This window comes from Pollicipes pollicipes, unplaced genomic scaffold (genome assembly GCF_011947565.3).
Source record: "Pollicipes pollicipes isolate AB1234 unplaced genomic scaffold, Ppol_2.1 Scaffold_3087;HRSCAF=3621_pilon_pilon_pilon, whole genome shotgun sequence".
Taxonomy (NCBI): domain Eukaryota; kingdom Metazoa; phylum Arthropoda; class Thecostraca; order Pollicipedomorpha; family Pollicipedidae; genus Pollicipes; species Pollicipes pollicipes.
Window position 1 is genome coordinate 25,826,502 of NW_023596225.1, and position 20,864 is coordinate 25,847,365.

The 20,864-nt window shown below is 52.9% G+C and overlaps 1 protein-coding gene across 2 annotated transcripts; it reads right to left on the minus strand.

Annotated features, from left to right (window-relative positions):
• Positions 1 to 1,168: 1,168 nt before the first annotated feature.
• LOC119114901 (serine--pyruvate aminotransferase, mitochondrial) lies at positions 1,169 to 13,448 on the minus strand. Of its 2 annotated transcripts, none has more exons than XM_037238960.1 (8): positions 13,378 to 13,448; positions 7,987 to 8,160; positions 4,577 to 4,769; positions 3,828 to 3,993; positions 3,131 to 3,286; positions 2,497 to 2,592; positions 1,903 to 2,151; positions 1,169 to 1,640 (listed from the first exon to the last, which is right to left on the minus strand). In XM_037238960.1, the coding sequence occupies exons 2-8, from the start codon at positions 8,134 to 8,136 to the stop codon at positions 1,496 to 1,498; spliced, it is 1,155 nt and encodes a 384-aa protein (XP_037094855.1). In that variant the 5' UTR covers positions 8,137 to 8,160; positions 13,378 to 13,448; the 3' UTR covers positions 1,169 to 1,495. The 2 variants fall into 2 exon arrangements, with proteins under 2 accessions (XP_037094855.1, XP_037094856.1); XM_037238961.1 differs by lacking the exon at positions 13,378 to 13,448 and adding an exon at positions 11,462 to 11,480.
• Positions 13,449 to 20,864: the final 7,416 nt, after the last annotated feature.

Below are 20,864 nucleotides of genomic sequence, written 5' to 3' on the forward strand. Positions count from 1 at the left end.
TCCGGAAAGGGCTGCGTGGAGAGCGGGCCGATGAGTGCTGTGGTATTTAGTAAACAACAATCGGTGACACGCGTTCCTGTAGAATAGCTGTGCTTGCAACAAAATGATACTTTTGTTTTGTGGTACGTCATCTCTAGTCGGTTGTTTCCTGTCGCCGCAGCCTAGCATTCGCTTCATCAGGGCCTTGTCTTCGGAGCAGGCGTGACACCAGCATACCGATATGTCTGTATGCCTAGCCGCATGAGTTCCCTCTGGCTCCTATGCCCGTATAGTCTGGAGTCCCGTGCTGGAACCCCACTCCGGCTGTACGGAGCGTCACGGAACACGCCGCTTCCGCTCTCTCGACTGGTCAGACGCACCAGTGCGATACAAGTTCTGAGGTGCAGATGACGTAAACGCAGTGGCTCAGAAGCGGACCCGGGAACAGGTGGCTGTTGTGCGGCAGGCTTGATTATTAACAAAGCGCCACTGAATATACGGGGTTTTACGCAGGATTTAGGAATGAGCACAGGGTTTTACGGATGCTAGCGCGGAGAGCAAGCATTGGCTCAATACATTCAACGCCTTTGATTTGTTCAGCCAGTGTCGCGGAACCGCAGACCATCCATGAAAACGGGATTGCTCAGACTGAGGAGGCTGGTTGCGATCAAAGCCAACATTGCGAGATGAAACACTCAAGGATATGGCAGCCTCAAACAGTGGCGGGTTAACGGCGATAGAGTTGAAGGGATTTGGCTTGCCGTGAGATTAGTTCTTAGTTAAATGCGTGGAATATTATGTATTGCTTTCGTGATTTATTTATCATCTTGGTAATTTGCATTTTGCGCTATGATAAGTCCGTACAGCTCCAGCCTTAGAATGGTCCCCACGCGAGGCAAGGTGATAACTTTTCATGTGGCAGTGTGTCAGACCGTAGCACTGTGGCAGAGGAGCGGAAGTGGAAATACTTCAACTGTTTGAGATCCGCGGAGGTTAGCAAAACGCACGTTGGAATCAGGGTTCTCGACTCTCAGGAACAGGTATAATTGTAGTTTTGGTGGGCTTAATCCTTTTTTCGAGTCGCCGCTTTTACGAAGACAGGTCGCCCGAGTCTGCTCTTTGATCTGTGACTGTGACCTGTGGCTTCGTGGCATGGCTCCATATGAGCTATGCCGTATGACACTGTCACTGGAGCTCGCATCAATATATTGCACGCCGTTGGAATGAGTCGTATTATGCAAAACCATTCAACCAGTGGGGAATATTTCAATACAAATGGCTTACCAACCACGCGTTGTAAACATGATCGGAAAGCCGTACATGACCCATTGCACATGTTTCGGTACAACAACAGGTGTAAGCTTGAGAAAACAGCTGATCCGCGTTGGTCCCACAGCTACCGGTCCCGGCGCCTCTCGCCGGCAGCCTTTCGCGCCTGGGGTGGTGCTCACGGACGAGGTCCGGCCGGTGCCGCAAGGCGGCGGCGGCGGCGGCCGGTGACCTCCGCAACCTTGACCTAGATGCTGGCCTGCGCCAGTGCCTCCCGGAGGGCACGCAGCACGAGGTCCACCCTCTCCTCGGTGGCGTTGACGCCCATTAGCCCCACTCGCCACACCTTGCCGGCCGTGGGGCCCAGGCCGCCCGCTATCTCCACCTTGTACCTGCGGCAACGTCACAGCGTCAAAGCTCCGCGAGAGCCCGGTTTGTAACCAAGTGCAAATATCCATGGATTCAAGAGCACCCCAAGAGCACTCGCACGTGGGGTATCGCGCGATAAACGTGATATTTCACCTGATACAAGGGGAATCACGTAACACCAGTCAAGCCGCATTACGACGTTTAGGCTTTCTCCCGGCACCAAGTGCACCACGTGACTTCCAGTTCCCTCCGCCCCGGTTAGACCACCACAGAGTGCTATCTCACGTGTTCATGCAGTAGCCGATGACGGCCTTCCAGTTGACGCCGTCGGGCACGCTGACGGTGGTGACGGTCGGCAGCCGGAAGCTCTCCGTCTCGACGAACGGGCGCAGGCCGATCTCGGCCAGACCGGCGTAGAGGCGGCGCGCGCAGCGGCTGTGCCGCTCCCAGAGCGACTCGAGGCCGGCCGCGCACGACACGGCCAGCGCCTCGCGCAGCGCGTACACCCCCGAGATGGGGCCTGTGTGGTGGTACCTGCCGGCGACGGCGGGTCAGGCTAGTGACATCTGGCGGCGGAGGTTCGAATTGTTGGTTTGCCGTTCAGGTCGCATGCGAGAGGTGGCAGCACCATGGCTTGGGTGCTGTAAGCGAGGTACCAGTGCTCCATTCATAGCGGACATCTGTGCCAAGGATTTAGTATTACAATTATTACAAGGCTAAGCTGAGCTGCACCTTTTCCTTCACCAAGCATTGAGAAAATTCACAAATATCCTAAAGCAGTCAGACATGAATAATCAGAGCGATATCATGACCGCAAACTTGAAACTTTTGAAAAAGTCGTCTAAAAAGTTAAAAAATATGGTAACAACATGTGCTCACTTGCGTGGTCCCTCGTCACAGCCCCAGTAGTTAGCCAGCCAGGTCAGGTCAAAGTAAAACGACCGGATCGGAGTCTTCCGGTTGACCACCTTCTGCCTGAAAACGCAGAACATTGGCTTTAAATTTAGATAACACGGCGTTTGTGATCGCTGCATCCATCCACACTGTTCTGTTCTCGTGTTTCAAATCGAAATATAAGGCATAATGAGCAATCAAACAACAGAACATAGAAGAGAGCAAATTATTGAACTTGAAAGAGTAATAGCACGAAATAGTTAGTAAACGCATGAACGCATGAATAAATGAGACATAGTTCCCGTGTCAGTTTTGATGATATATCCCGCCTCCCACGGACATCCCCACCTCGATCCCCGCCGCTAACTACTGCGAGACCACTAGATCCCAGTCGCCAACCACTAGATCCCGCCGCTAACAGATAGATCCCCGCCGCTAACTACTAAATCACGCCGCTAACCACTAGATCCCGCCGCTAACCACTAGATCCCCGCCGCTAACCAGTAGATCCCGCCGCTAACCACTTGATCCCGCCGCTATCCACTAGATCCCCGACGCTAGCAGATAGATCCTTGCCGCTAACCACTAGATCCCCGCCGCTAACCACACCGCCCCTTACCAGGCCGCATCGCTGAGCGAGATGGGGGCGGTGCCGGGCGGCGCGCCCAGCACCTTCTGCGAACCCGTGTACACCACGTCGACGCCCCACTCGTCGGCCAGGAACGGCGTGCCGCCCAGCGAGGCCACCGTGTCCACGGCGAAGAGGCAGCCGTGCCTGGGTGGGAGACGGAGCCGGTCACGATCCACACCCCGCATTGCAGTGACAGGAGTGACGCGTCACTGGCGCTGGCGCACGGCCACCAGAGTGTGACGCGTCACACGCGGGGATCCGCGGCCGCCAGGGCCCGCGCCCCACAGGTGGCACCACATGTCAGCCAGCATACGTCACTTCAAGGTATACTTCAGACAGCGTGAGATGTTTGCCGGTGGTGCGAGCCCGTCAGGGTTTGCACAATTTTTTCAAACGGTGGGAACCGTATGAAACGAACGCAAGCAAAAGGCTAAAGAGCGGTATTTTGTAACATGTCGGTAGAAGATATTACGTATAAGTTTGGCACATACGTCGTATAGATTCCTTAAGTCCCATATGAGGCTCATAGTTCATGAACGCACTTGTGCAGCACCGGCTGTGATAGAAGACATGAGCAAGCGAGCCTTGACTCATGTCTGCGAGACGGGGCACGAACCCACATGCATCTACAGCCCCCATGCACGTACAAAGATGGGACGGAGACAAAGCACCTGGCAGTCCTTACTCTTTGCAGGCGTCACCAATGCCCTCCAGGTTCTGCACGACTCCGGTAGAGGACTCCCCGTGCGTGACGAAGAGGAGACACGGCTTGTAGACGTCGAGCGCTGCACGAATCGACTGCAGGAAGAAAGCAGATCCGGCCGGCTCCTTCAGCTCGTGGACCACGGCGCCTGTCAGCGGTTAGTGGGACTGACGGCGCTGTTGCTGTGCCATGCTATGCTGCCAGTATGTTGTACTGTCATGCCATACTGTGGTATGTTACACCCTGCTATTTAGGCGACCAACGCAATGATGCTCTTACACTTCAGGTAAAGCGCAGGGGTTGGCGGAGTCATTTTAAAAATAAAAAGAGAAGCCGGCGGATGGGTTGTGACGCTCTTGCTTCCAGTATTTTCATTGGAAAGACCCGCGCTTGGCTCTTCCTGAACAGAATCCATTCCGAGCGTTAAATAAAGGTACAGTGTGTACGTCGGATTATGACTATGCGAGTACGTAGCTTCAGCCATTTATCTTCTATTTGATTCATTAATTACTACAGAGCTGCTATGTGTAATTCAGACCAGCCTCAGACAAATCAAATTCATTAAGTTGGTAGGCGATTTCACCTTATTTCAGCTAAAATTGGATGGACAGTTTCCAGCTCCACATTGGATCAAACACCAGTCCGCTACTACAAGCCGCTGCTCCTGTCCCTCCCCCTTCCCCCTTCAACACTGCTCCCTCCTACCCCCTCCAGCCTCAGCAGCCACTGACCGTGCCTGCGCGCCATGTCGGCCGATCGCTCGCCCCAGATGCCGTTGTTGGCGATCAGGATGGTGTCGCCTGGCTCCAGCATGTTGCACATCACGGCCTCCATGCCACCGTGGCCGGTGCTGGACAGCGCCAGCGTCACCCGGTTCTCCGTCTGGAACATGTACCGGATGCCGTCCTTGCACTCGTCCATGATCTGAAACAGGGAAGCAGACGTGAGGCGAGCGCCGTTCAGCAGCGTGACTGCATAGCTGCAGTCGCTGGGGTCAGTACACTCGCCCATGATCTGAAACAGAGAGGGCAACATGAGATGAGCGCCGGCAGGCAGCGTGACTGCATAGCTGCAGTCGCTGGAGCCAGTAGACAGCCGTGACTGCATAGCTGCATTCGCTGGGGCCAGTACACAGTTATGACTGCATAGCTGCAGTCGCTGGAGCCAGAACACAGTCGTGATTGCATAGCCGCAGTCGCTAGACCCAGTGTACATCCACGACATGCCACACATGCGAGTCATAGCTATCATCTTGAATGCATCTATTTCTAGCTTACGGGCGCTTCCTCCTTTACTTGTAGCAAACATCGATACGTTAGAGCACTGTTGATTTTAAACCACATTCTTCGCACGGCACGCGTGAGGCGTGGACGTTGCGTTATTTCGACATCATGCCATTTGCTTCAATCGTACAGTGAAGCCAACAAACCAGCCGTAATTTTTCTACGCACTAATATCACACGGAATTCGCGCCTTCTCTTGCTCTCATGTGTTTTGAGTGCTCAATATGCGCGTCAAGTAAATACGGCAGAGACATTTATCGAGGCCATGTATGTATAAAGACTTAAGTGACTAAATGCTGCCGATGTGTAACCAAGCGTTCAAACATATCTCTCACTTTTCTCTGAGCAAGATAATGTACGCCTCCTGCCTTAAGTATGAGGACGTAGCTTTTTCTTTTAGGGATGTTGTGATATTGACAAGCATAAAGCTTGTTAGTTGCTACGCATACACTGGACAGCCGACACTGACTGCCGTCCAATGTGTAGGGGTGTTGAAAAATTGCATCACCTGCTAATGAGCTATTGCTGAGGAACTTGACGATGTGTACGGCTCAATAAAACGGCCAGCAGAAGCATGAGTAAATCTTCCCCGTGGGGAAACAAAGGGCCTCGAGACATTCGTAGGCTAGGAGGACTCCGGAAGCTATCGGAGGCCCCCGGAAGCTCTTGGAGGCCCCGGAAGCTCTCGGAAGCAATGAAAGCTCTCAGAAACCCCTGAAAGCTCTCGGAGGCCCCGGAGGCTCTCGGAAGCCCCGGAAGCTCTCGGGGGCCCCTGGAAGCTCTCAGTGACCCCTGGAGGCTCTTGGAGGCCCTCGGAGGCCCTCCGAGCGCCTGCCGCTGGTTTTGAGACTCCGGGCGAGCGTGCCTGACACGAGACCGTGACGGGATGGCGGCCTCCGGTGTCTGGCCCTCCACTCAGCGTGCCATGCCGCAATGCACGCCCAAAGACAACTGAGGCCCAGATAACGTTCGGAAAAATATGTACGCTGAAATCATTATGTACTTATCTGAATGAGCAAGCATGCCTGAGGCTTTGTAAGGCGCACATTTTGCTTCCAGAATAAAAGATCGCGCAAAAACGTACATCGAACGTCGTTTTCCAATAGTACAAGGCCCACTAATTTTCGGCGGCGTGTGTTGCCGAACCAAAGGCAGACGATCAACGCCAATGTAACGAAACAGAAAGCAAAATATTTTGCCATCGATTAACTTCGAACGCTTCGAAATTGCAGAACAGATGGCTGCAGGTGACCGAAAACAAAGGTCGATGAGAAAAGGTTTAAAGACATCAGGGTACACATGCATATGGCTGATTTAACAACAGGCTTCAAAGAGCATTTGAATGAGCTAAGGATTTCGTACTGAATATAAAACAAAAATAGACGACCCTCTGGGAATTATGCACTGACCTAGTTTATACAGGCGCCATGGTGTAGCTCATTTCATTTGAGGGCAGAACGCACGGACCCTCAAGCCAAGTTCGGCATTGTGGCGAAGGAAAAGGACTCGTGTGGTCGGCTGAAACCTTATAGGCAGGGAGGCAGCTTAAGATATGACGAGAGCTGCCTAGGCAAGGTTTGTGGGTATCTTTGAACTGACAATAAGCCCGGTGGTATTCCTGGGGTGCACACGCGTCGATGTTCGTGAGGTACGTGTCGTAGTGCCTGCTACAGCCACGCGTAGGCAGCTGCGTCGCCTATAGGGCTATGCAGGCTGAAATCTCACTCAGATGTTTGAACGATAGCTATACAGTGGTAGACGCCTGGAACACAAAGGTAGCTTTGACCCATCCAGGCAGACACTGCGCCAGTGGATTTGTTTGTATGCTCATTTGTTGCTGTGTGAATCATGATCTACCTCACAGGAGTTGTGTGACCTACCTCACAGTCACGTGACCTGTCTCACAAGACTTGCTCCTAACCCCGCTCAAACGAAATCCATTGTAACTCCGGCAAGGTCTATGGGGTTGATGCCAACCAAGATTTTGAACAGTGCAGCACAATTTTGTATCGTACCCGATTCCTACCCAGAAAACGTGCCTTGAATCTCCGCCTTAGCTGCTGACTTGACTCGACAATGGTCCGGCCGATTCTGCAATGGTATCCACCGGAAGTCAAACTCAAGTCCGATTGCAGGAAATGCTTCCTTGCATCAAGCGGTGAAAGTTGCCAGGATGAGACCTCAGTAACCTCGCAGGACAGCTAATTTGATGCTGATGCAGCGTGGTCGTTGTTCAGTTTGCTGGTGGTGGTGAGGTCGTGTATGCTGGTGTCTAGTGATGCTGGTGCACCGCCGGCGGCACATACCTATAAAAACAGTCAAAGTAACACCATCGGTTGTTAGTCATACCGGTTTTTAAGTCGATTCGCCAGTTAAGAACACGGTTAATATATTTCCAATTCGATTCTTAACCTGAATCGAGCCATTCCTTTGGAAAAATATGGGCAAGTGCATAGCCGGCTCCGAATTCATTCGGAACCAGGCACGATTCTCACTGAAGTCGGCGGGAGTTACCGAGGTCGTACCGCGGTGACCAAAGTTCAAAAGACAAAGTACCCCAGGCCCAGACCTTCCTTGAGTCCGAGGTCCACTGACTACAGCTGTGATTACGCACATGGTAGGGACAGCCGCAGAGCAGCAATTTCGCAACACTTGTGTGATATTTCGCGTGTTGGTTGCAGCGAAGAGCTGGCGAGCAAAACGATCAAAGGCGACATCCAGCTTTCGAAGGATTATTGTCAACGAAATGATATGGTATAGGACCAAAAATTACACCTGCATGTGCTACACGTTGGCCGTGTTTTTCAAAGTATGTGTGCGCGCTTACCTATGTACTCATGCCTCTGGGGTAACCTTACCTTGCAAAACTCCGGGTGCAGATGACCGAGCAGCGGAAGCTTCTGGGCCTCCAGCACCCGAGGGTGGGCGTTGGAGGGTCCCGGCCCCATCAGGGTCTTCTCCGGGACCACCAGAGGGCCCTCCAGACTGGCGGGGGCGGAGACTCGCATCTTGGCAGGCACGGTTGGCGGTTTCTGTGGGCAGAGGCGGGCGGTCAGTCGGAGGCCACGTGCCGCGATCACTTGGCAGGGACGGCGCTTAAAATCAGTCCGCTCGTGAAGACACGTTTGCGTGGTGCTCTCCAGTCTATACGATGTCTGACCAATGCTTATTGCAACAACAATGCGACCGCGGCTCCGTTCGAGCGAATGGGTCATCCGTCCCTCTCATCCTTTGTCTCGCTTTACCCTGCATCCCAGCGGCACCCCGCCTGTCCGGGGTGCGTCAGCCACGAGTGGGCCGAGAGCCCCGTGGGGAGGGGACCTCGGTCGGGTACCCAGCGCGCATGCGCGGGTTAAAGTTCGGCGGTTGCCCCTCCCCCCCCCCCTCACTCCCAGGGGCATGCCGGTCTGCCTCACCGTTAGCCATATTCATCATCCCATAGCCCTGAAATGATCATTTCTGGTCGAAAGGGCTCTAATCCTAAAAACCTAAAACCTAACCGAGCGAATGGGCACTCACAACTACTAAATGCAGAGTATCCGGCAGTTCTTCCTCAATAGCCACTTGCATTCGCCAGAAGCGGTAAAAAGCGTAGCAAATAACAGCTGAGCAACTGAAACGCGGTTCCTGCTGACTGAAAAGGCTTTATAAATAATCGTCACTTCATGACATCTGTTTCGTTTATCACGAATGCAAGAAGGTTTCTAAGTGTGTCGACAAATTCATCGCATACAGCTCAGCATTTGTCATGAATAGCTGAACCGTGTAGGGATGCTAGCGGAAGCAGGAAATGACATTATTTTTATCTCAACGAAAAAATATATTACTTTCCCAAAAAGAATGCTCACAACTGTGCCGGATAGAAAACCCCATTCAATAATCCGTTTAGCTTTACAGGAACCATTACGATTTCGTCCCACGCCAAATGTGGCTAGGAACGACCGCTCACAGCGTAATAACGTGCCCTCGTCATGCGCGAGCATTTCAAAGGATGTCATGCACTCACTCCACGCTATAACCCCGAGAGCATGCGACGTATCCACGAACTTGGTGGCATGATTTTATTCGAGAGAACCCTCGATGTCATAAGAATATTTCTTGCTTTGGAAAACAGTTCCATTAACGCGTGGCGGGATCGGAGCGGAGTTCGACAACGGAACAGCAGCTGGGAAAGGAATCGGTCGGAATCGGCCACCACGAAACTTTCGCGATAAAATAGCATGCTGAAATTTGAGCCTATTTGTCAGGGTATCATTTTACTATTATTTGGGGAATGGAGGCTCACATGCGTGGATGGTAATAAATTAATAAAACATGAGGTCAAAATCATCATGGAGCACGAGAGGAAGCTGATGAAAATCTTCCTGAGCTTCAATACCGCACAGGTTGACACAGACGGACACTTACGGGACGTTTGGTTCCATTTCCTGTATCCGCTCACAAGTCTTAGAGGAAATCATTAAGGAAAAAGAAATAATCGGAGAAGGAAAGAGCTAGAGACCTAGAGAGGGAGAGAGCGTGTGCGAGAGCGAGAGAGGGGGAGAGCTGAACGTCTCACCACGGTCTCCATCTCCCTGGCGTCGCTGGGCGCATCGCCACCACTCTGTGCGAGCACCATCGCACAGCTGTGTATGCACACGCTCCGCTGCCAAAGCCGGAATATAGCGATCGATAAAGGTTCCCGTAGAGGCGCTCGACAGCTGCCCACTGACGTCTGGTTTGAATGGCTCGAAAGGGCACACCACACATGTTGGGTCTGGGTTTGAGGCGATCGAGGAGATTTCTGTAATCTCTGCAGATCAGGAGGGGTCATTATCATAACGACGCATGGTACTGACATGATGCTGAGATGACGCACCTCCAATGAGCTAAGACAGTTTCCCACGCTCGCATGAAATTAGACAATTTTGGGCTTCTAAAGATCGGGGGTGAGATCAGCAGCGCAGTGTCTCTGACCGGCAAGCCATGGTGCCGCGGTTACCGATACGATGGAAACATACTGTATAGAGACATCCAGCCAACAGCCAGACCCCGCATCAGAGACCAGAGTGGTGGTGCGGCTACCGACACGAGGGAAACAGACTGGGCACAGACGTCCATCCGACAGCCAGACCTCGCGCCAGAGACCAGAGTGGTGGTGCAGCTACCGACACGAGGGAAACAGACTGGGCACAGACGTCCAGCCGACAGCCAGACCCCGCGTCGTGGAGCAGAGTGGCCCGCATGGGCGGCGCTCCGTCAGCGCGCGCAGGCCGCGCGGCAGCCGTCGCCCTGGCATGCCTTCCATGCGCACCTCCTTGCGATAACATCAGGTAAAACCAGGCCCGGGTCGGCCAAGCTACCTTGTAGTGCTATCCTCCCATCAGCACCACCTTGTTTCACTGAGGGTCCTGCATATATGCATCGCTAATTTCGTTCGATGGAGTGAACCCTCTCTACCCCAAGAGCCACGATGCCGTGGCTTTCAGGTCTCCGTGAATGGAATGCTCCGTACACGACGCGCCCGCTCCCAGGAGGCGTCGGTCACACCGACCCATCAACCGTTGCAAATACCTCTCACCCCTGCTGGTCCCGACCGGTTATACTTCTGTGAAGTTCGAAATCTAACTTAAGGAGGAGACATAAAAGCCGTGAAATGTTTGAAGCATTTCCTAAAGCCTCTGCCCGAAGTTCATCGCGGAGATATCCATCACCAAAATACATGCGGGTGAGATAAACCTGGCCAGTAAAGGTCTCTGCGGAGAACTCAGTGACCAGCCTGTGCCAAATGCATAAACATAACTGGTGGACTTTGGAGCGATAAGGATCGCTCTGCCATCGCATCCGCGTTGTGAGCTCGCAGCGTATGGTTTTGCACACGTTTGGTACACATTGCGAGGTTTTTGCGAAATATAGCTGAATATTGAAAAACTATTCCGTTTTATTCACCGATGTTTTGAGGCGATCAATGAAGTTGATGCGCCCTTAAACCACATCACACATCCAAACGTGTCACAACAGCGAAGACTCGGCCATCCAACTCTCTCGGCAACGAAGACCACAAGTCAGACTCGACATAAATAGTGAGTTTGGTTACACGTTGGGCTGTTACTAAGCTGTCCAAGACGACTGACGATAGCAATGCTGTTAAATGGCACAGTCGTGATTCCTCAGCCTAAACGACCCGCTATCGCCGCTTGCTGCAGCCCCGACCACCACCATTCCTCAACTGGTCACCGCTCGGCTCCGTCTCCGTCCCCGTCCCCGGGTCAACCTCCAGCCTCGTCCGTCAGAGCCGAGCGAGCCCCGCCCCAGCCAGCCAGGCGCGGCCCGTGCACCCGTCCCCGGCCTCACCGCACAGCCTACGGCCGACAGAGGACTGACGCGGCCGGTCCAGGCGGCCGGCCCGCCGCGTGATAACAAGTGAAGCGCCGTCCGCCGCATGGAGCAGCCTGGAATACAGAGCGGCTCGCCAGGCTGACGCCTCAGCAGGCGCCTGGCGACAGGCGGCCGGCGGCCGGCGAAGGTCACGCAGGGGCGCGCTCGCGGGGCCCCAGCCCACTGGGCGGCCGGCTGGTCACCACGCTCCGCCGGGGCTGTGGCTGCGGACCGAGCGGGCGGCGGCGAGGCGTCCGTCGCACCTCAGCCGAACGTTTGAGGGAGGGCTCGCGGATGGCCGGGTGAGGATGGACGACGGACGGTGAGGAAGAGGTCAAATGCAAACTTGCCGCTGTTAATATGGCTTAAGATCGTGAGCTTTCGAAGATTATTAAGACCACAATCGTAATCTTATGCTGGTGGCGTGCAACAGGGTTATGATCATCTTTTACCACTAACACATCTGTTTGTCATCGATATCACTGCACACTTGTTTGCGTGACCGGGCTGGAACAAACTATGGATACCCAATGCCAAACACCTTCTCTGATCTAAGTCCCTCACCCCACACCCATTCCATCAAGGAATAATGTTCCGTCGCAAACAAGCTTGCTACCCTCTGAATAAATCATCCGGAGAGAAAACAACAGCTTTCATAAATGGTACAGAGTTAAATAATTTATTCGTGTTATGAAGCAAACATGCGGCGAAAGAACTGAGAATGTTAAGTGCCATCTCTTGTTGTCTGTATCGTAACGTAGATGTTGATCGTGCTGCTGTACACCGGTCCAAATAAGCATCAACATAAGACCGATGGCAACGAAAGTTTCGCTGCACTTGATTGCACTCTATGGAAATGTACCCAGCTGAGGGTTGTATTTGTGATAGGTATTTAGAAAGCGTACTCTAGCTTTAGCTCAAGCTTTAATCGTTCTACAAAAAAGACAACCTGTTTTGACAGGTGCATCACTCTCAAGGCTGACATTTTATTGGCAAAAATCCTTGAATCAGATGTACCCCTTAAACCGACGAGTGGCACGCATCCCTGATAAGGTTCAGTAACGATTAACGCCCCGCGACGCAACGAGAAGTCTCTGGCCTGGTTGCCGTGGTCAAGGACGCCCCAGTCTCGTCAGAAATGTGGGCACCTCAGCCTCACAAACGGCCGCTCAGCTGTATCAGCCAAGTGCGGGCTTTGATGTCCTCACATCAGTAGGTATCTCCGTCACCGCGGACCAGCTGGGGCGCCAGTCCTTCAGAACAGCGGGCGCCCCGGCCACTCATACCAGCGGGAACTCCAACGTCCCCGGACCAGAGGGTTCCCTGCCTCCTCAGACCACTGCGTGCTTCAGTCTCCCCTGACCAGCGCGGCGAGTGCCCCAGTAACCCTCCAGACCGGAGATCGTCCAATCTCCTCAGACCAGCGCGTGTCTCCATCTGATCACATGAGTGCACAGCCCGGCTCCCCGGTGCGTCGTTCCCAGTGCGTCGTGCTCCAGTCTCATGACATCAGCGACCACCCCTGTCACCCTCTGCCCGTGACCTCTGCCAGATATGTGACAGACCCAGTCCACGCAGTCTCCACCGCATAACAGTATACGGTCCAAAACAGGCTTCGCCGGGACTGATAGCTTATCACCTGCGGGTCCTCACAGCCCAATGACATTCAACAGGCCCACAGGTCAGGGGCGAGCGCAGGCCCTTTATACGGGGAGTCTTAACATTTCCACGATCATTTCATAACCAAGCACAGGGAGAATCAGGAGATACAACATAGACAAGCGCACACCGCCCACACCACAGATGACACCAGCTGGCCTCATGAGACCTCCGCCGGGCTGCCCCCACCAGAACGACGCGACCTGACGTTACGCACGTGAGCCAGCACTCACCAGCAGCAGCAGCAGCTCCGGAGGCGGCTCGGTCCTCCGTCAGTGGTGTGGGCAGTGAGTCTTGGCGGCGGCGGCCGGGGTGCCACGTTCCTGACACACCCTCCGTCTGCACCAATCAGCGCCCGTAACCGGTTCCAGCTGACCAATCAGGAAGCCGCACGGCGAGGCACCGCGACGCGTCCCGCTGACCACCGCGCGGGCCGCGAGGTGGCGTCATGGGCAAAGGAAGGCAGTGCCGCCGTCTTGTGGCACAGCCGTCAGGACAGGAAGGCGCGGGGACGACTGAGCAGCGGCCGCCTTTACCGTGGAATAGCGACAGCTGCTCTGTGTGAAGTTACGCTACAAGAGTGGTTAATATCGCCCCGCTCTGCTACGATTAACTGCGGCGCTCGCGGGCATACACATTATTGTACGTTATTGTCAAGAACGTCCAAGTGCGCACCATTGTAATAAAGTTAATCGAGCTATGGGTCTTTCATATTAATTTTCTACATGGGCTACGGTTTCTCGTAGATCACAATAGTGTAGCGGTTGCTTTATCCTAAGCCCGTGATTTGATCGTGCCGGAGCCTGATATGACGATTTCGGATATTACCCTTGGAACTAATAATTGTGTTAGTCGTCTAAATTAAAGACACATTCGCTAGAGGTTGACAAGTGAATATGAACGCTTAACGTATCGATTGCCGAGTGTGCTATCACTGACGCCCGGACTTTGCACACGCCCCAGTTGGGTGCTTCGATCATACATCAGTCATGACTACTTGTCTCCGGCGATTGGCCCGCTCTGGTGTAAGACCGCTGGAAGATGATGGTGAATGTCCTGTAGGCCGATTCCACATGCATCCCATGCATCGAGGAAGAGTTCATTTTACAGGCGGCCTGGGGGAGAAAGGAAGGCCCCGGTGTCCGTTGGTCTTTTCATTCCATTCCCCCGCTGTCTTGGAAAAGACAGGCTCCTGACTTGAACTTGGCTCCTGTACGTTTCATCACCAACACCAGATATTGTTACTGTCGTATAACTCGGTACTCTCAACATGAAGCTGACAACCAGCCGACACCCGACTGTCGTCTGTCGTCAAAATAAAGCGCATGCTTTGAGCGAGGCCGCACATCACGGGAGCAAGCTCCGTTGCCTGGGAATTCCCTCTAAATCACATGCAATCACGGTTTTTAGAAACTGACCATCGGCCCCACTTCGCCACATAGCTAACAAGCAGCGAAATTAGTTGATGCGAGCCCGATATCGATTCCATACCTGATTCCATAAGACATTCGCGCTGTGACGAGATGTCGTCGCTGAGGACGTTTCGCGCATGACGAGTGCGTTGCCCGCGTTCCCCATCGCCGACCTTTATGCGAGCCCTGGCACAGCGGACGGGAACCGCGACGAATCGGAGGCAGGGTTTGTTTTGAATTGCGACAGCGTGTCAGCTTCATGTTAAGGGCACTTGACTTCGGAGATGGAAACTCTTGTTATAATGTGCCCGTGCGTGGAACAATCCGCAGGAAGAGCGTGAGCATGACGCTGTGCCAAACATCAAACCTGTGTAAACATGCGTAATACGCCCATCTGCTCACTGAGAATTGTGTATGTACTCACTTCATGCACAAATAATGTTTCCATTTGTCTTTTGTGTCGCACTTTTGTCCCAAAACCTTTGCCCTGGACTGATGACATGTTTCCGACGCTAGCGTTGCCCCCAACAGTAGCACAACACTTGAAAATTAGTGCCTGTTAGTTAATACCGTTATAGTTCAGTTCGAAACTGCTGCAATCAAGCTGCAATATCAACCTGCAGCTGAGTTGCAATCCACCACGCATATATGTGAATGCGCTTGGGGATTTCTTCATAGACAAAGCATGTTCGTGCACCGAGCCACGGGAGCGGCAGACGGAGCCACTCGGAGCCGCTGACACCACAACGGCGATGCCGGCGTTCCACCTGCGCAGATTCGCCCTCTCACCCACTGCGCCCCGCTGTGCGTGACGTCGACGGACCCGACCCTCGCCTCTGCCGGCGCTGACCCACCCCGTGTCCCCTCTTGGTCACAGGAGTGAGGGAAGTTGTCATTAGTTGGGGGGGGGGGGGGGCATTTGAGGCGTTTCTTTTACTTACCTCCACAAGCCTAGTGCTAAATTATCTCAATCGTTGGGAAGTGGACTCGTGTCCTCAAATTCCCCCCCCCCCTAATAAGGCAGCAGTTCTCTCGCATATGCCAGGTCACATCGCCCTTGCCTCGGCGTCCTGGCTGTTACGCTGGTGGCGGGCGGCCGGGGGCGGTTGCTCGTTGCTGTGTGCGGCTCGAGAAGGGTGGCTGCGTTCCACAGGCGGGTTGGCGCGTAGGGAAGACACTCCAGCCCACTGGCCGTCCGGGCTGTAGGTCCGGTTCCCAACTCGCCTGAGTCAGCTCCTGGAAGTGTTCACCTTCGCGTGCTAGGCGCATCGGTGAGTGTGCGTTGTACGATATCATTTCTGTTTCGTGCGTTGTGCTTTCCTGGGGCAGGACTCACTGTAGTTGCTCTGGTGGGTTTGATACGACCGATGCACTCGAATGGTGTACAGTGCTGTGCACCCGTGTTAAATGGGGGCGAAAATCCCTCTGGTGTCGTGCGTCCCCCCCCCCCCCCCCCACCCAGTGGAATGGAAATCCTCTCCTCTGTTAAACAAACCTCAGTGAAGTGAAGTCGGTTTCCGCCATTGTGTAGAGCGTCATATAAGGCTTATTATGCATGAGCAAGAAATCTTGCCTTAAGCCTCGTCATTTTCGCCTCCTTGCATCGCCTCAGGAGCCGATGGTATATATTTTCAATTCGCATATATTCACTGTTATTTGACATGGCTGTTCTCATGATTATCGACCTCAATAAGCGGCATAATATAAACTCAGTTCTTTCAGCACTAAAGACCGTGTACATAAATTAGCATTCACATTCAGGACCTGGAACAATGATCTGACGTACTGAATATTGTCATTTTCAGGCGTCATCCTGCGCAACACAGCATGCTACGGTGTCTCCCGCAACGAGATGGAGTAGGTGCCAGGAAAATGGTTTCGGCGGAAGAGGTTGTGACGACGGAAGGAAACAGCGCGCTAACAGCGGCAGCAACGGCAACACACTATGTCCGTTCAATGCTCTAGTGATTGTCGCATCGGGCTTGACAACAGAAAAAGTACATTTTGTGCAACGATGCTGTTGCCGAGGCAATTTCGGACAACTACAATAAATTGGCTTATTATTGATGATATAAGGCGTATGTATAGAACGACGGCTATCCATCGATCAGATGGGATTTGAAAGGGAAACGGTGAGGCCCAACTGGGACCCGTCTGGGGTGGTTACCTGGGAAACATCTTGGGTGGTTATATGGGTCCCATCCGGGCTGGTTATATGGGTCTCATCCGGGCTGGTTATATGGGTCCCAGCTGGACATGTCCATGTGAGTCCCAACTGAACATGCCTTCGTGTGTCTCAACTGGGCAGCCCATGTGGGCCCCATGTGGGCCCCATGTGGGTCACAGAACACAATGGCATGCACGTGATCCCACGTAGGCCCCAGTTGGATATGCCCATATGGGTCCCAACCAGGCAACTTATGTGGGCCCCGTCCAGTTTGGTGCCATATGGGCCCAGCATGGGCCACCCATATGGGACCCAGGTGGAAGCCCATGGCACGCCCACAGCGGACAGTCCAGGTGGGCCACGCTTGACTATCCAACTGGAACCCATATGAGTCCCACCTGGCCATGCTGGCTGGGTTGTGTGGTGTCCGAACAGCTTGGAATCAAAATTCCTGGATCCGCCGGGCCTAAATCTGTGGTTATTATCCCACCACGAACAGGTGGAGAACAAAAGTCGCTGGCACTTTTTCGGCAACCCGGAAAAAGGCCTAAAGGGTACACTAGATCAGTGCGACCTTCTACAAGTCACTGTCATTTTAGATGTCGAACAACGTCAATTGCAGTGATAACATTCTTGACTCGATAAACGTTTCAATAACATTGTTTTAGTTCGCAACACGATAAGGGCAGCAACTTGAGAGATGCTCGCACTTGTTACCTGCCTTTGTTTTTTTACACGAAAATTGACTCATTTCTAAGTAAAACTGAGTAGCACCCTTGTTTGAAATGTTATTCGTTGACCTGGTGGCATCGAAGTGGATGTTATTGCGTTCGTTGGGTCCACGGCTATCGATTGATCAGTAGGGGGTCCAAGTGGCAAGGGGTGGATCACTGGCATGCTCTCTCCATTTAAGCACTGGCAGAAGCCCGTATGGGCGTCTATGAATATCGTCACATGTTTCATAAATCCAGAACCCTCCACCCTCCTCCATTGCTAAACGGGTTCCCATACCTACATCAAGTCCTCAAGGATATTGACTACGCTCACCAACCGTTTCGAATTCATGGGAAGGTAGCTTTTGGACGGTCATTGACGGTTTCCGGGTTTGAGCAACACACAGAAACTGCAATCGCCTAATCCACGCTTCATTAAAATGAATTCAGCTGTTTCGCCAACCCACAAAATTTACAACCGTCTAATCGACGTTCGTGGAATTCGCATTTCGAATAAAAGGCACCTGGTTAAACGACCACTCCACGGGTTTCCATTCGTCTGTCATTTGAGAAAATCTTGACATTGCCATTCGTTTTATTACAATGCCCGGCAGTTCCTTTTCCACTAATGAGGATTTCGTTTGAATAGACTTCGACAATCTACTTGTCAAAATGGCATGTCATGCACGTGCATTTCACCTTTAAGTCGTCTGACTGTCGACAAAATGGCGGCAACAAAAACGTGACAGCAAAAAGAGTCCGATTTTTTCAGTTCGGCAATATAGCTGTTGGCTGAACGCAACCCGGCAACTCAGCCTGGGTCCCACTCACCCACGAGGTTCCGTACAAATCATCACGTCAGAGCATACCGCATAGATCCGCAGTCCGATTTCCGAAAGTGCTTGCGTGCTACTTAGCCCTGCAGGCTAAAATGGGTCAATATTATCGCTTTAGCAGAAAAAAGATAGTGTATCGTGTGATATCTGGTTACAAGCCATGATCGTACAATCCGCATGATAATTCAATGAAGGAGTTCGTGAGCTGAACGGCGAGATTTTGTCAAGCGCCCGCCATATGAAGGTTCAACGGTTTCGCTTGGCAGAGGCATCCGAACTCCCTTTTCGTACCGGACTTAACCCATTCTTTTTTACACCCCGACGCTTTTCAGACAAGCAAGGTCGTTTGAGCCGATGTAGGGACGCCATGCGTTTTTGCAAACCTACTGAGAAATTCGCGCATCTTAAGAGAGCTATGCGTAAAATACAATCATTGCACTGGTCAGGCGGCTGGATGGGTGCCCAATCCCTCGAAGGGAGACTAGTCCTTTTCCCAAATCCTTCGGCTCGCACTTGGTATGGGATTAATGGCGTCAAATGCTCTCACAGGTGTTAAAGGCCAAGGGTTCAAAGGTGGCGGGCATGTTCCCGGTTCCTCTAATCGCGCTTTATTTCCCGCCACGTTTGATGCGTGAATTTGTCTAGGAGAGAAACCACGAACCACTAGACTTCTTTTGAATGTTGATAAACTGTCCGACGCTCATCTCAGAAGAAAATCATTGGCAAGCATTTACCTGAGTACTGAAAGTATGATCTCCAGGCTCTAATGCTCATGAGTCATGTCCTAGAATTCACTGACTCGCGCGCATTCCGGTCAAAACGTTGCACCAAAGAACGCATCCAGTCATCACCAATCCATTATTTTCCGTAACGTTTAACACGAGCCTCACGATGAGCAGAATTACCGGTCTTTCGGTTTCTTAACAAATCCAACCACTCACTATCACATTATATGTAGTCAGCCCAGAAATTTCGCTGAAACTTGGCCTACGCGGGATGATCTAAGACATGGGGTTTCACTGTGTAATTTCTGGCTCTATCCGCCGTATAACTGAATAGTGACTGGACGATTTGGAAGTGAAAGCCTCGGGCAATGCTGTGCCGGGAGAATGTAACGTCCTAATCGCATGGGGTTCAGCGGGTACATCCTCTTGTTCATTTGATGCAAGCAATCTACTTGCTGCCACTTGCACGTTTGCTCACGTATTTCACATGCGAGCTGGCTCCCGCCTCGACCGTCACCTTGCGTCCGTGGTGAGCTCAGAGGGCTGAGGCGGCGGCGTGGACAGATGCGTTGTCAGGATGAGGGATAAAGGGAAGCACAAGTGACACGCTGGGCAGCCTGCGGTGCTCATATTTGTTTGTCTCTTTCAACCCTCGGTCCCTTCCACCCTACTAGCACCTGCCACTACTCCAATTGATGCAGATAATATGCCAGCCCCTGGAGGGCATGCGGAATTAGGCTAGTCAAAATATTTGACCTAACTCACTCAACTGTCGTTGTCGACCGCTATCCCCCACCCATCCCCCCCCCCGACGTGGCGGCGCCGCACCACATTCACCAGTGGTCTGGCACCAAGGATGGAATGTGTGATGGGTATCACGCCAGGTCAGCATATCGGCTTGCAGTGCATATCGTGCATATGATCTTTGCGTAGGTAGTCAAACGAACCTTATTCCGAGGAACATTTGCGTAAGAGTGTTGTTCACCTACCTGCATGTAATGCATATCCTTACGCACTTTGGCACAGGCACTATTGCCAAACAAACTTTACCCTAACAGGCACTTGTGTGCCGTATTCAACAGCATGCGAATCTCACAATATTATTCCAAGTTCCTGTCTCGCGAACTTTATCAAACTTGCGTCGGTATACGAACGTATGCGTGTGTACTTTTGCCATACAAACCGCACTAGTCGCGATCATCGCGCCCGAACCGGTTTCAACCGCACTGCTGCGCTCACGACCACTTTCGTCAGAAACTTGTCGTTCCCAACAATTTACCAAGCCAAATTTATCCAACGGAAATTTCCATATTCCACTTCCACTTTCGATGCCGCGAACATGAAGTCCCATGTGCTTCATCTTAACAAACTTAAGGCATGCGAAATTTGTCCTACGAACGATTGCCACACGAGGTTCTACTATGGTGCTTTTGTCCGCAGGCTGGCCGGCAGCGCCCCTCGATAGCGTCGGCTCGGCCTTCATTGGCGCCACCTGGAGTATGCTGGGGTTCCACGCGGGACTCGCCGCGTTCTCCCGGCGGCAGCAGTGAGGACGCAGTGGTCCGAGCGTCTGACCTGACGCGAGACATCGGTCGGCCGCCCAGCCCTGCGTCTCAGCCATCGGCGCTGACACAGGGACACATGGACGAAGGGGCTCCGGGACGCGGAGGGCCGTGGGACATAGGGTCGCGAAGGGACGTGAGGCCCATGGACGCGGGACATAGCGACGCGGGACGCAGGGACGCAGGGAAACGGACGTGAGACAAAGGGACGGGGACACGAGGCGGCGGGGGCACAGGGACGTGGGACCCAGGGACGCGAGACCCAGGGACGCGGGACGCAGGGACGCAGGGAAACAGACGTGGGG

Coding starts and splice junctions, on each gene's coding strand:
- LOC119114901 (XM_037238960.1), bottom strand. CDS start 8,136: ATGCGAGTCTCCGCCCCCGCCAGTCTGGAGGGCCCTCTGGTGGTCCCG. Junction 3,287..3,827: donor ATTGGTGACGCCTGCAAAGA/GTAAGGACTGCC, acceptor TCTCCCACCCAG/GCACGGCTGCCTCTTCGCCG. Junction 2,593..3,130: donor TCGCTCAGCGATGCGGCCTG/GTAAGGGGCGGT, acceptor CTGCGTTTTCAG/GCAGAAGGTGGTCAACCGGA.